This window comes from Tasmannia lanceolata, unplaced genomic scaffold (assembly GCF_043159265.1).
Source record: "Tasmannia lanceolata isolate RefF3 unplaced genomic scaffold, GAP_Taslan_0.1 ptg000011l, whole genome shotgun sequence".
Classification (NCBI taxonomy): domain Eukaryota; kingdom Viridiplantae; phylum Streptophyta; class Magnoliopsida; order Canellales; family Winteraceae; genus Tasmannia; species Tasmannia lanceolata.
The window spans coordinates 10,182,223-10,196,863 of record NW_027518688.1 but is presented as its reverse complement, the minus strand read 5'-3'; the positions used below and the strand labels follow the sequence as shown (position 1 = coordinate 10,196,863).

At 45.2% G+C, this 14,641-nt stretch overlaps 3 protein-coding genes across 4 annotated transcripts; 1 reads left to right on the top strand and 2 right to left on the bottom strand.

Annotated features, from left to right (window-relative positions):
- Nucleotides 1-1,742: 1,742 nt before the first annotated feature.
- LOC143885862 (uncharacterized) lies at nt 1,743-2,645 on the bottom strand. The gene is made up of 2 exons (XM_077389910.1): nt 2,287-2,645; nt 1,743-2,151 (listed from the first exon to the last, which is right to left on the bottom strand). The coding sequence occupies exons 1-2, from the start codon at nt 2,643-2,645 to the stop codon at nt 1,743-1,745; spliced, it is 768 nt and encodes a 255-aa protein (XP_077246025.1).
- Nucleotides 2,646-2,663: 18 nt separating this feature from the next.
- On the bottom strand, nt 2,664-5,063 carry LOC143885861 (uncharacterized). The gene is made up of 3 exons (XM_077389909.1): nt 4,196-5,063; nt 3,107-4,090; nt 2,664-2,962 (listed from the first exon to the last, which is right to left on the bottom strand). The coding sequence occupies exons 1-3, from the start codon at nt 5,061-5,063 to the stop codon at nt 2,664-2,666; spliced, it is 2,151 nt and encodes a 716-aa protein (XP_077246024.1).
- Nucleotides 5,064-7,798: 2,735 nt separating this feature from the next.
- Nucleotides 7,799-12,585, top strand: LOC143886418 (putative disease resistance protein At4g27220). Of its 2 annotated transcripts, XM_077390390.1 has the most exons (3): nt 7,799-8,218; nt 8,383-11,363; nt 12,057-12,585. In XM_077390390.1, the coding sequence occupies exon 2, from the start codon at nt 8,531-8,533 to the stop codon at nt 11,357-11,359; it is 2,829 nt and encodes a 942-aa protein (XP_077246505.1). In that variant the 5' UTR covers nt 7,799-8,218; nt 8,383-8,530; the 3' UTR covers nt 11,360-11,363; nt 12,057-12,585. The 2 variants fall into 2 exon arrangements, with proteins under 2 accessions (XP_077246505.1, XP_077246504.1); XM_077390389.1 differs by having other exon boundaries at nt 7,799-11,363.
- The last annotated feature ends 2,056 nt before the right edge of the window (nt 12,586-14,641 follow it).

The window sequence follows — 14,641 nt, the reverse complement described above, 5'->3', positions numbered from 1 at the left end:
CAAAGGATCAGGCAACCCAACAGGGGCCTTATTTTGATCCTAATTGGAAGGTGGGTACGGAAGATTTTGCCCTTCGTAACCCGAGGGTGGCTATAGAGATGGCGATGACAAGTGTCTTGCCAAGAGACTTGGCGGAGATGGAGAAGTGTTCGCATTATTCTTTGGGCCGGGACATGGTCGCTTTGGCGAAGAAGGTGTGTGCTTTTGTCTTTAATTCCCTAGACGCCCTTTAGGCTTTGCGAATATTATTTCTCCCCTTTTTGTTCACAGTTGTCGGATATTTGTTCTTATACTTCGCGGCGCATGGACAAGTACCAATCTCTCTATGCTCATGCATCCAAGGAGGAAAAAAATTACGCGGATTCGCGGGCGAACGATAGGAAGGTGTTCGAGGAATCCTTGGCAGATGCAAGAAAGCTTCAGGCAGATGCCCAGGCTGAGCTTCAGAGGGTTAAGGACGAACTTAGCCGTGAAAAGGAGATCCGTGCTATCCTCGAAAAGGTGCGGGACGAGGTTGCGCAGCGTGAAGGAGAGATTCAGTCCCTCGCGATCGCCGAGTTTCGCCAGTCGAAGTTGGTGACTCTGGGAGATGGGACACCAACGTCAACGGGGATTACCGCCTCAGTCCCGAAGGACAGGTTGAAGGGCGAATCCCCCGTTGCGGTGCGTGGGGTGGTGCGATACGCACATAGGACGTGATAGAGCTCATCAGCCCATCGGCCTGCTTTCTCATCCAGCATTTTCTTGATCCCTTGGAACAGGATTCTGTTCGTAACTTCGGTCTGCCCATTCGTCTGAGAGTGTGCCACGGAGGTGAACCTTTGTTCGATTTTCAGGTCTGAGCAAAATTTTTGAAAGTTCCGGCAATCAACCTGCTTGCCGTTGTCCGTTATCATGACGCGGGGTATCCCAAATCTACAAACAACGGACTTCAAAAAGAAGGTCTGCACATTTTGCTCTGTGATATGGGCTAGAGGTTCGGCCTCCACCCACTTGGTAAAGTAGTCTATAGTGACTACGACGAACTCACGTCTCCCCGTTGCTGGCGGAAAAGGGCCCAAAATGTCCATCCCCCATACTACGAAAGGGAGTGGACTAACGATTGGGGCCATCGGTACAGCCGGTTGGTGAATGGTGGGAGAGAATGTTTGGCATCTCTCGCACTTTTTAACTAAGTCCAGAGCGTCTCGCCTCAAAGTTGGCCAGTACAGGCCTCTCAACAGCACTTTGATGGCCAAGGCCTTGCCCCCCAAGTGTTCTCCACAAATTTCTTCAGGGGTTTCCTGTAGAGTGTACACGGCGTCGCTTGGCAGGAGGCATTTCAGGTATGGGAGGGTGTACGACCTTTTGTACAGGCTCTCACCATCTAGGGAAAACCTTGCTGCTCATTGTATCACTTTGCGGGCCTCCTTCTTCCCTTCAGGAAGCTTCCCATTACGCAGGTAATCAATGATTTCATCCATCCAACATGGCTCGTGTTCAACCTGCATTACTCCCACTGCCTCGTTCTCAATGCTGGACTTCTTCAGAAACTCCATACATATACTCCCGAGAGCGGTGTAACCGGACGCTGCCAGTTTGGATAGCACATCTGCTTTTGCATTTTCCGTTCTAGGGATTCTGATGACCTCGAAGCTTTTGAACTTGCTGGCTAGCTAGCGAACCTTGGAAAGATATTTAATCATGCGCTCGTCGCGGGCTTCGTAGACTCCTTGGATCTGGTTTGCGACCAGTTGGGAGTCTCAATATGCCTTCAGCCTTTCGGCGCGGGTCTGGACTGCTAGGTTCATTCCGGTGATGAGAGCCTCATATTCTGCCTCATTGTTGGAATCGCAGAATCTGAACCTTAGTGCGTAGTCCAGAACAAAGTTTTCAGGCCCGATGAGGATCAGGCCGGCCCCCCAGCCAGTCTTGTTTGAAGATCCGTCCACATATACTTCCCAAAGCGGCTCATCGGACGACGGATTCAGGTCTGCTAGTATAGGGATGCTTTTTGCTCTTGCAGTTTCAGTCTCCTCAACTTCTGCTTGTCCCCCGGGTGTAGTTATCTCTTCTACAACCGGAGTTTGGACAGTTTCGGACGTGATGGTTTGCCGGGGGATGGTGCATTCGGCTACGAAGTCTGCCAGCACTTGGGCCTTTATCGCCGGCCTGGGCAAGTATTGGATATCAAATTCGCTCAGTTCGACGGCCCACTTCACAAGTCGCCCTGAGGTGTCCGGCCATTGGAGAACCTATCTGAGTGGTTGATCGGTTAAGACTTTTATTGTATGGGCTTGAAAATACAGCCTCAGTTTTCTGGCTGCCTTGATGAGAGCATATGCCAGCTTCTCCACTCGCTGGTATCTGGTCTCAGCATCGTGTAGAACCTTACTGACATAGTAGACTGGTTTTTGCTTGTTGTGCTCTTCTCGAATCAGTACTGCCGCCAATGCCATGGGGCTCACTGACAGGTACAGGAGTAGCTCTTCTCCAGACTCTGGTTTGGCTAACAATGGCGGAGAGGACAAGTACTTCTTCAGCTCCTCAAATACAACTTGGCAATCCGAAGTCCAGGGGGCTGTTTTGATTCCTTTAACAGCATTGAAGAAAGGAATGCATCTTTCCGCAGCTTTTGAGATGAAGCATCCCAGTGCGGCCACCATTCTGGTTAGCCGTTGCACTTACCTAATGGTCTTTGGTGGAGTGAGCTCCACCACAGCCCTGATCTTCTCTGGATTGGCTTTTATCCCTCTTTTGCTTATCATAAATCCCAGGAATTTTTCTGAGCTGACACTGAACGTGCACTTGGTGGGGTTGAGTTTCATGTTATGCTCCCTTAGGACATGGAATGTCTCTTTCAGGTCGGAGACATGATCTTGCGCACTCTGGCTTTTGACCAACATGTCATTTACAGTGACCTCCATGTTGCGGCTGATTTGTTTTTCGAAGAGCTTGTTTACGAGTCTCTGATAGGTTGCCCCTGCATTCTTCAGACCGAAAGGCATGACGCGGTAACAGTACATGCTCTAATCCATTACGAAGGATGTTTTTTGTACATCCGGTTCATACATTCTGATTTGGTTGTACCCGAAGAAGGCGTCCATGAAGCTCAGCAGTTCGTGACCTGCGGTGGCATCTATCAGTTGATCGATTTTTGGGAGCAGATAGCTGTCCTTAGGGCAAGCTTTGTTCAAATTGGTGAAGTCAACGCAGGTCCTCCACTTTCCGTTGGCTTTCTTTACCAAGATCACGTTTACCAGCCAGTCCGGATATTGAATTTCTCGAATGAAGTCAGCCCTCAAGAACCTCTCCACTTCTTGCTTGATCGCTCGCCGCCCTTCCAGGGCAAAGTGTCTCCTCTTTTGTTTCACAGGCTTGCAGGTGGGGTCAACACCGAGTCTATGCGTACTGATCTCCGGATCTATGCCAGGCATGTCTGCAGGAGCCCATGCGAAGATGCCTGCGTTGTCTTGAAGAAACTGGGTGAGGTTCTGCCGGGTGATATTGTCTAAAGAGGAGCCGATTTGAATGACCTTCTCGCTATCGTCTTCGCACAGAGGAATGTAGATGAGGTCTTCGGCGAATTCATTTACTTGGGCTTCGTCTCTCAGATCAAGTAGTTCAATTGGCAATGATTCCGACGCATTTTTGCCTTTGAGTGCCATAGCATAGCACTCTCTAGACTGTGGTTGGTCCCCTCTGACTTCTCCCACACCATTTGAAGTATTGAATTTCATTTTCTGATGATACGCGGAGGCAACAGCACGGATTAGATTATGGTCGTGTCGTCCCAAGATAGCGTTGTAGACCGACGTGGCCCTCACTACTAGGAAGTTGACCATTGCGAAAGCTTGACAGAGCGGTTCCGCGACGAGGACCGGGAGTTTAATCTGTCCTTCCACTTTAACAATTTCTCCAGAGAAACAAAACAGATCGGAGTTCGCCGGCCTCAATCGGTCGTCTGCTATCATCATCTGTTTAAATGCATGATAGTAGAGGATGTCAGCCGAACTCCCGTTGTCGACGAGGATTTTCTTTAACTCCCAGTTAGCAACGAGCATGGTTATGATCAAGGCGTCGTCATGGGGGAGTATCAAGTTGTCGAGATCTGCATCTGAGAAGGAGATCTCATTCTCTGTCTTCATCATTTTTATGCATGTGTGCACGGCATTGACTCGGCGTGCGTAGGCCTTTCGAACAGCTGATGATGTACCTCCATCGGTCGGTCCTCCCATAATAGTGTTTGTGACCCCGTTAGGCTGGGATCGGCGCACCTCGGGCAGTGGGCTTACTGGGGGAAGAGATTTGTTCCGCACAGGAGACGATGGGGGTCGTCGAGGGCTATGGCCCTGAGGGCTTCTCCCCCTGCGCTCTCTTCTGTCGCCGTCATCTTTAACATACTTTTTTAAGTACCCCCGATTAATCATCAGCTCGATTTCTTCTTTGAGATGCCAGCACTCATCGGTGTCGTGCCCGTGGTCCCTATGGAACTGACAATACTTCGACTTGTCTCTCTTGTTTCCTTTTGAGATCATCCTGGTAGGCCATCTTACGAATTCTTCTCCCTTGATTGCGGCCAGTATGTGTCTCCCGGAGGTGTTGAGGGGGGTGTAATTCTCTTCCCTTCTTTGAGGGGTTCTCTCTCTTCTCGAGGCTTTATCGTCCCTACGCTGCTTGGTAGGGTTCTTCTCTTCGGAGGTTCTCCTCCGGTTAGAATCTAAGGCGGCGAGCGTCTCCTCCACGGATATGTACTCCTCGGCCCCTGTCATTAGATCTGCCAATGAATGCGGATTTTGGCGGGCTAGTGATCGTCGGAAATCGTTAGACTTCGCGCTGGTGAGGAGCGCATTTGCTGCGGCGGAGGGATCCAAGTTTGGCACCTGGAGGGCCTTCCTGTTGAAACGGCTCACGAATGCTTTTAGAGGTTCATTATCCTCATGTCGCAAGGCCATTAGGGACGTTGTTGTTTTCCTTGGCCTCCGAATGCTCATGAAATGTCGGACCAGATCGTCCCCGAAGTCATCGAAGTTGCTAATGGAGTTTGGCTTAATCCGCGAGTACCAATCTCGCGCCGCACCCATTAGGGTGGTGGGGAAGGCTCAGCAGAGGAAACCATCGGAAGCGCCGTGGAGGAGAATCATTGTTCTGAACGTCTCCAAATGGTCTACAGGGTCAGTGGTTCCATCATATTGAGGAACCGATGGCATTTTGAACCCTTTGGGCGCCGGTGCGCTCATAACATGGTCGGTGAATGACGGTCTGCCTGAGAATGTCTTCGAAGTAGGCCTGCCTTGATCTTTCGCTAGTTCTTCTATTCGATGGTCTATTTCTTCGATCCTTCTTAGCATCGGATCGGCCACCTTGTCCACTCGGCCCACGGATCTATTTTTCTCCATTGAGGGGCTCGCAACAGGGCCGGAGTGACTTTCCGAACTCCTTCGACGATGCCGGGATCTTTCCCACGGCGCACCGTCTTCCTTGGCTTGGTGCCTTTGCACGGAGCGAGATCGTGACCTCCGGCAGTGGTGAGGCTCTGTATGGGCATGCCTGGTTCTCGAATGATGTACTCGTCTTGTGGAGTGGTGGGTCCGGTCCCTGCTGGGAGGTGCTGGCTCCCCCCTGTGGGCACTCGACCTTTCCTGCGCAGGTCGCGTAGCCTCTGGGATATGCTAGGGAGGTGCTTGGATCAGGTTTTGGTATTGACCAACAAGAGTAGTCATCTGTTGAAAGAGAGTTTGGATTTGTTTGGGAGTAGGAGCAGGGTTCAGATGCTCCAAATGAGCCGGACTCTGTTCTGCTATTGCTTAAGGAGCCACTCTCTGGGAGGCCGGTCGTTCTCTTCGAATCCTGCGAGGCGCTTCGGCTCGGGCTGTCCGGGCAGTTGGTACCCGGGCACTCCTCCGTCCTGCCATTTTATAAAGGGGGATTTGAACAGCTTTTAGTTCAGGATCCCACGGATGGCGCCAATCTGTTATGCCCAAATTTGGTAATAGATACGGCAGTAACGAAAGAGCTGATCTGGCGGGCCCAAGGGACTGAGCTGAAGGAACTAAGCCCTGCACAAGAGCGCACGAGGTCAGAAGACCAACCCAGAGTCATTGCTCCGGACGTGCCCTTCGACACTCAAGTCAGTATGAGCAGAAGTGCAGAGCCAAAACTTTAAAAGTGGTAGTTCAGAAGTTATTACCCCCTCCTTTGAGCCTTAGGAAGCCTTTTATAGAGAGAGCTCTGAGGTGGTTGAATTACCTACCCCAGGACAGGAGTCGACCCATTTGTGGGTTTAGGTTTACCTGCTCTTGGCAGATTACCAGACTACCCCTGGATAAATGCTGAATTCGTGGTGGGCCCTTTGAGGGCCACGTGTCGACAACTAATTGGTTGTTGCTCTTCATACCCCATCAGTGAGCATACCTATTTTTAATCTCGCCAGTAAGTTCTGATTACTCGTTTGGGAACCATTTTTCTGGAGCGACCCTTCGATTCCAGATTCCATATTGTCACGCCCCGACCCCACTGTGTAGATATTGTCAGGTTCTGGGTCATCTACCCTCCCCGGTTTTGTTTTCCAGCAGCACTAACCGTGCCCGACCCACTCCGCGGGGCCCGCCCCTTGGAGATGCTGAAAACGCGTCTACATAGGGAGAGGAGAAATCCACATATATAGCCCAGTAACTTTTCCTCCCTTTCCAATGTGGGATCTTTCAATCCACCCCCCTTAGGGCCCAGCGTCCTCGCTGGCACATCGTACTGGATGGGAGATCCTGCTCTGATACCATTATGTCACGCCCCGACCCCACAGTGTAGATATTGTCCGGTTCTGGGTCATCTACCCTCTCCGGTTTTATTTTCCAGCAGCACTAACCGTGCCCGACCCACTCCGTGGGGCCCGCCCCTTGGAGATGCTGAAAACGCGTCTACATAGGGAGAGGAGAAATCCACATATATAGCCCAGTAACTTTTCCTTCCTTTCCAATGTGGGATCTTTCACATATAATGGAAATTTATTTCAAAAAAATGGCATTTCTTAAGAAGCAATTTTTTGGGGAACGAATCTCCGATTTTTGCCTTCTGTAAATTCATTTCTGCTTAGAGAAACACACTCCAAAAAAGTGTTGAGAATTCAAGAAATAGAAAGATCAGAAACAAAAGAATGATTATTACAGGCTTGTAATTTTAACAAGTGAGCGATAAGGAGGTTAGTTGCATCTAGATCAATGGTGACGATTAATCCTAGGGTCCCACAAGGGAACATGTGCAATCAAGACCGTTGAACTTGAAGAACGTCGTGAGAAGAATCAGATGGTCTTGGTCAGATGCCTAATGGGCTTCCCATGCAAACCATAAAAACTACAAAAATCAATGGTGTTGTTGGCTGAACCCTAATGGATCAATGGAGGTTTTATATGATGTATGTGCCTGAAGTCTAGTATTTTTCAGAAAGTACAGTGAGGCCGATGATCCAAACCATTCGTTTGATGGGCCATGACGTAATAGGCCATACTCCGTAAATCATCTCTGCAAGATGATCCTAAACCTCCAATCTGAAAAGGGTTAGGGTCATCCCATGGAGATGATTTACGCGCATGAAATGAACGGTTTTGACTATCCTAAGAAGTGGGCCACACCTATTTAGATGATGTTGGTCCCCACCATGTATATATCTGCCGTATCCCAAATATCTCCAACGTACGGCTCAGAAGTTTAAAAATGAGCGGTATAGAAATCAAAGGGTTAGAATCGTCTTATGGAGAGGATTTGGCTAGAATCATCTTATGGAGAAGATTTTCTCCTCTATACTTTTTTCGGATAGCACATTTCTTCAGATTGTTCTTCTCCCTTCTTCCAGTATTATTCTTTGCTTGCCCTTTAGAGACTTGTCTTAGTCTTTGCTTGCCCTTTGTACTTCGTTCTTTGTCTTGTTCATTACTTGTGCTTGAGAGACTTCCTTCTCTTTATCTTATTCTTTACCTGTAACACCTGAAAGTTCTCCTTCTCTTTAAGTTGTTCTTTACTTGTGCTAGGAGTAATGGGAGCCATGCAAAATCCTTTTGCCGAACCTTCCCTATTAGTATATATACACCTACAGCCTACGTCCAAAGTACCCCTACCCACAACTAACAAGTCTCTTCTAAGGTGCTATACTAATTATTCTCACGGCTCATATCACTGTTATTGGAATTTTTCTCTTTCTTCTATTTATTCTTCAACACTGTATTCCATTGAGCTACAACAAGAGGTACGCCGAAACACCTCTCTCTCTCTCTGTGTGTTATTTCTTTCAGCAATATTTGTATTTTCTCGCATTGTAGTAGTTTTTGCTGTAAAAATATACACGACATCTGAGTTCTTGAAATGGAAATCTTGGGATGTCTGAATTCTTTTGCAACTGATATTATAAAGGAAGGAGGCAAACGTGTGTGGGTTCTTGTTGAGCGCCAGATTGGGTATCTTGTCCATTACAAGAGTAATGTTGAGAACCTCAAAACCCAAGTTTCAGAGCTAACAAAGAAGAAAGATAATAGTACAACGCTTGGTAGGTGAGGCAAAGATGAGATTAGAAGAACCTACAGAGGAAGTAGAAAATTGGCTAGCAAGTGTGGCTGAAATTGAAAGAGATACAAGTACAATAGATGATCAAATGTTACAGAACCAAAGATGTCTTAAGGGCTATTGTCCTCATTGGAGCTCAAGGTACAGACTAAGTAAGAAAGCAGTAAAGAAGGCAAATGATGTCATTACACACAGAGGAAGAAATTTCAGTGTGGTTTCTATCATTCTGCCTCCCCCAGATGTTGAACCAACAACTATCCCCGATTTTGTCGAGGGTCTTGAATCTTTTGAAATTCATATGAAGGAAGTTATGGGGGCTTTAAGGAAAGAGGATAGCAGAACCATTGGTCTTTATGGCATGGGGGGCGTAGGGAAGACAACCCTAATGAAAATAGTAAACAATAAACTCAAAGGATCCCAACTCTTCAGAAAAGTAGTAATGGTGACTGTGTCCAGCACAATGGATTTGAGGAAAATACAAGACGAAATCGCTGAGAGGTTAGGGATGAAGGATAAGCTTGGGAGTATAGCACAAGTAAGAGTAAATCAATTGTCAAAGAGATTGGTGGCGGAGGAGAAGGTTCTCATAATTCTTGACGATGTATGGAAGAAGTTTGAAGTATCTGACATCGGAATTCTCAGTGGAAACGAACATAAGGGTTGCAAAATCGTTGTAACTACGCGATTGGAGGATGTTTGTCGTGAGATGGGCATTCAAAAAATCATTAAAATGGAAGGTCTGTCCCAAGAGGACTCCTTTACCCTGTTCAAAACTACCGTAGGTGATGTGGCTACTTTGCTGCCTTTGAGAGATTATGCAGAGGAGATTGTAGGAAAATGTGGCGGAATGCCGTTGGCACTTGTTACGCTAGGTTCTTCATTGAAGGCAATGGAAGATGGATTTATGTGGCGAGATGCATTGAGAGTACTGAGAAGTTATGAGCCAATTGAACTAGAAAATGTTATACCAGAAGTGATTTCTTCTTTGAGATTTAGTTATGACCATCTCAACAGTGCAAAAATGAAGTTGTGTTTTTTGTTCTGTTGCTTGTTCCCTGAAGATCACAACATTGAATTATCTCATTTGAGAATGTACGGAGTAGGGGAAGGTTTTCTAAAGGTGGATGGGAATTTACAGGACTCTTCTGACAAATTGCTTTCCTATGTTAAAAGACTAAAGGCTTCTTGCCTGTTGTTAGATGGTGACAGAGTAGGGTGCGTAAAAATGCACGATGTCGTTCGGGGCGTGGCCATGTGGATCTCTTCGAAGCCTGAGCATGGATTTATGGCAAAATCTGGCCTAGAATTTAGGGAGTGGCCAACAAAGGACAAGATAGCTGAATACAAGAGGATTTCATGGATTAAACACATTGGAAATAATACACTGCCTGATCGACAAGAATGCCCACAACTCCTGAGTTTATTATTGCAGAACAACGAGCATTTGAGAAGCATCCCAAATAGTTTCTTTCAAGGAATGAAAATGCTTGCAGTCCTAGATCTAAGTAAAATCCAAATTTCATCTCTGCCACAATCATTCCAATGCCTAACAAACCTTAGGACACTATCTCTAGAGGGATGTCATAATTTAACCAGCTTATCTCAACTTGGAGGATTGGAGAAACTCGAAGCACTTAGCCTAAGATACACTGGCATCCAAGAATTGCCAATGGAAATAGGGGGCTTAACCAGTCTAAAGCTCTTGGACTTGACCCGGACCGCTTCTCTTAGAGTCGTAGCACCAAAAATCATATCAAGGCTGAGTAACTTGGAAGAACTATATATGGGACATAGCTTTAGTGATTGGGAGATAACAGATAGCAGTGGAGATGGAAGTAAAGCTAGCTTTGATGAGGTCGCATCTTTGACTCGCTTGACACTTCTATATATGCATGTAAAAGATGTCAGATGTCTGTCTCTTAATGTGCCTAGTCCTTGGGAGAAACTAAAAAAGTTTTGCATCAAAGTGAGTGACAAGTCTTACGAGGATAGTAAGAGGCACAGGAGTATGCAGCTAAGCAATATTACTTCAGATCATGTTTCTTCTGTTTCAAATTGGGTGAAGTCATTGTTGGAAAAGAGTGAGGAGCTGGAGTTGGTGCATTGCGATGGTGTTCAAAGCTTAAGCAGTCTGTTGTCACTTGAAGCTCTCAACCGCCTAAAGGTGTTCAGGGTGTGGAACTGTGAGAGTTCGAGATGTCTCTTCTCCTCTGTTCTTGCAAAGAGCCTTCAACAATTGGAGGAGCTTTGCATCCGTGACTGCAAAAATATGGAGAAAATAATCTCTGATGAGGTGATGGTGCAAGAAGAGCGGAGGAATTACTCCAACTTGTTGCAAACTTCTACAATCTTCCAAAACTTACGGCAACTAACAATCGATCACTGTCACAGCTTAAAGAATCTCCTTACATGGAACTTAGCACAAGGCCTCCAACACCTGGAAGAACTCAACATACTCCACTGTGAAGGAATAGAGGAGATAATAAGTGCAAATGTGGAGGAATTGAGGGTGGAAATTAACAAGTGGTTGTTCCCTCGACTAAGGAGAATATATCTCAGCAGCCTTCCAGAGCTTACAGGTTTCTTCTACGTCTATAGTAGAGGACGAAGACACTCTCATGTGCGGCTCAATTTCCCTTCCTTGTTATATTTTGATGTGAATGATTGCCCGAAACTCAAGATGCTTCCGCTATGGTCCCAAAGCGCACCTAAACTTGAAAGGATACATGGAGAAATAGAATGGTTTCAAGAGTTGGAGTGGGAGGAAGAAAAAATCATGCTACCACGCTTCCAACCTCTTTTCATCCCTTATCGTAATTTTCAGTAACAAGGTAAATTTTCATTCCTTTCTGTCCATTACTTCAGAAAAGTTGGGTTATGTTACTTTTGTATTTCCTTTTCTTACTTTTCTCTTGATACATCATGAATGCTTTTTCCAATTTACTACAACTAGGATTCACTATTCAGCAACCCTTAACATGTTGCTTGAAGCAATATCTGTTGAAGTATAAATGATTAAATAACACTAACTCTAACAGCCAAAGCTTTTGGAGTAATTGGTTGTTTCACATGGTATCAGAGCTATTGCCTCATGGCAGGTCTTGGGTTCAAAACCCAACAACTCCTTGATATTAAAAATCCATGTGTATGGCCAACCCCCCCGTCCCCTCCCCCAAAAAAAAAAAAGAGGCCACACGCGAGGGGGAGTGTTGAAGTATAAATAATTAAAGAACACCAACTCCAACGGCTGAAGCCTTTGGAGTAATTGGTTGTTTCACAATATATAACTTCATAATTATATTTAGGGATTTGCTAGCGTCCATCGCACGTAGATGGTCTGTTGCATCTGACAGCAGCCACCTCTTGAATGAAGACAAAATCTGCTGAAAAGTGAACCTCTGTGGCTGCTGTCAGATGCAACAGATCATCCGCAAATGCCTTCTGCGATGGACGCTAGCAAATCCCTAATATTTATGTTCATTGTTCTTATTGTTTAGTTTCTTAGTTTTCTACGTTTTAAGCAGTGTGAACTGTGAAGAGTGTTAACAGTAGAAATAGAGGATTGCACAATAAATTGTGTGGAAATCAGTCATGGCAATATCCCTCAGCAACCTGTGGCCAGCCAGCATTGAAGGTGTTTTCAGAGCTCACTTGGGGAGATATCATTCTTGCTTACTCTAGGCCAGTTGGTAGAAAATAATCAAATATTCAAACGAGGCAGAAGCTAGAGCTCTTCTCAATAGCATAAGAACTAGTATTAGTGAGCTCGAAGGAAATCATCTAGTGGAGGGGAACTCAGTCTAATGTTATTTCCTAGGCGCAAAAGTTATCAACTAGACCATGGAGACTGGCTGGAATCATCAATAAAATTTCTGATTTATGTATTTCTAATTCTTTGATCCTTCTACCACCACCTCCATAGCGTGTATGAGATTGCAGATTCATGATAAGGGTAGTGTGAGTAGGAATTCCTTGTATGTGTGGAAAGCTCTACGCCCATTGTAACATGTTCTTGTAGTTCCTGCTGTTTGAATAAAGTTATGTTCACTGGAATTCCAACATCTGTTACCATGGCAACTTTCAAGTAACTCTTAATAAATTTTGTGTTCCTATGAAATAAATAAAGCGGTTTTGAAGCAAAATCTTACAAGAAATAAACTATGATGAAGTAAAAAATAAAGACTAAGATTTTGGATCTTCACTATCTGTTTATGGGGTGCATGAGCGTAGAAAGAATTTGAGTGGGCAGAAATACACATGGGGCTCACTTGTTCAGTGATCTAAATCTTTTATCTGTAAGATCTTGGTATGGATGGTACATGCATCATCTAAAGATTCAAACCTTCCAATTTGTGGCCATGAAATGGCAATGAGAAAACAAAGAAGCAATTCTCTGTTACTCAGGGCCATAAATTGGAGGGTTAGAATCTCAACTTTTTGATGAGAAGTCCACTCTTAAAGGTTTTGTGTTATGTCTTCTGATTGTGGGTTGTTCTCAATCACTAATGGAAAAACTTATCCAATGGTTGAAAATAATGCTCAAGGTCGATGGTTTTTCATGGATCTGGGGCCTTCAATGGTTGAGTGCAACGCAACCAAGTCATTGAGCCCTATCACCATTGGTTTATGGTCAAGCACAGTTTGCTTGGCAATGCCACAGATCATCTGTGCCCCAATTCGAGTTATTCCTTATTTTTTAACGGACTTGATTGATGTTTGGAACGAGAATGCGAGAAATGGAAAATCTTGATTGGAAGGGAGTGCAGTTCCATTGCAAGGGAAAGATTGGATCGCCAAACATTAAGTTTGTCCAGCTTCTGGAAGCCCTACAATGAGAACTTCGGTTCATAAAATGGAAACAAATTGAGTATTACTCAACACTTTATATAAGTCCGACGCACCTAACCTAGAGAGCCAACCAAGATAGATTCGCTGGCAGGGAAGAGAAGTCTTTCATACAGATTGAGTACGGGACAGACTGATTGAGACAGGAGACAGGATCGTTTGCGAGACCTCAGACCGATGACAGAAGAGACAGACTGATTCCAGGAATGGAATAGCAGACCAGACAGACCTATCGGATTGCTTTTTTATAGTAGAAGTTGCGCCAAACAAGCAAGCCAATTCAAGATTCCAGAGGAGACCGATTGGGAAAGAGAGGGCTTTTTTCGGCTTCTCGATAGGGAATGGGAGTAGGTGGCCGAGCATAGTTGGTTGTGGTTCACCGCCGGAAAACACTCGAGTCATTTCTCTTTTTGTTACTGCTAATCGAAAGGAAAGTAATGTTCCAATTACGTATATAAGACTTGGTTGTAATTTATCTAGGCCTACTATTTCATCTTTGCGCGCATACCTCATTCTTCACCAGTCATTATATACTGTGATAAAAAAAATTCCATTAGTTTAGCATCGAATCCTTTCTTTCGTGCGAGAACTAAACATATAGAAGAAGATTCTCACTATATCAGAGAAAAAGTGCTAGCAGGAGAAATCATATTTTCTTTGACGAGGTAAGATTTCATATTTGACTAACCACCATGGATTTGTTGTCCTTAACCAGCTTATACCTAGCTATATAGTAGGACAATCCAGACTCTCCATTATGCTGGATTGGTTGTAATTGGCCTTGGTTCAATGCCAATCGGACAATCCTAACCATCCATTATGTACTAGAGACTTTTGGGACCACCTATAGAGTGTTAGGAACCAGGTTTTGTCCTGATTTCGGGCAACACCTGACCTGTTGTGACAACGGGAAAAAAAATACATACCAATAAGGAAACAAAGAGAAGAATTATGCATGTCCTCTCAGCCTAAATTACAAGTACAGTAGCATCAAATGGGAGAATAAAACCATGAATATTGTGTAGTTTTAAACAACACAATATGGTCTGAGATCTAATGAAACTAAACCCATACGATGCCTGCTAACATCACCAGCAAGGCATCCATATGGACATGCATGTCCAACAAATCCAATTGCAATATAAACCCAAGCAAATATCAAGGTTACCATAGTCGGAATCTGAGCAGCGGACTTAATAATCAGTGCTAGAGCTCAGGCAGTAAATTAGTTGCTGCGTGGAACAGGGCACAAGTGCCGTCTAAA

What these genes read in the sequence shown, in the direction of transcription:
- LOC143885862 (XM_077389910.1), bottom strand. Translation starts at nt 2,645, where the DNA reads ATGGTGGCCGCACTGGGATGCTTCATCTCAAAAGCTGCGGAAAGATGC. An exon ending in GCAGCCAGAAAACTGAGGCT is followed by an intron (nt 2,152 to 2,286) that starts GTATTTTCAAGC and finishes ATACTTGCCCAG; the next exon opens with GCCGGCGATAAAGGCCCAAG.
- LOC143885861 (XM_077389909.1), bottom strand. Translation starts at nt 5,063, where the DNA reads ATGGGTGCGGCGCGAGATTGGTACTCGCGGATTAAGCCAAACTCCATT. An exon ending in GGGAGGACCGACCGATGGAG is followed by an intron (nt 4,091 to 4,195) that starts GTACATCATCAG and finishes TCTCAGATGCAG; the next exon opens with ATCTCGACAACTTGATACTC. An exon ending in ACTGATAGATGCCACCGCAG is followed by an intron (nt 2,963 to 3,106) that starts GTCACGAACTGC and finishes TGAAGAATGCAG; the next exon opens with GGGCAACCTATCAGAGACTC.
- LOC143886418 (XM_077390390.1), top strand. Translation starts at nt 8,531, where the DNA reads ATGAGATTAGAAGAACCTACAGAGGAAGTAGAAAATTGGCTAGCAAGT.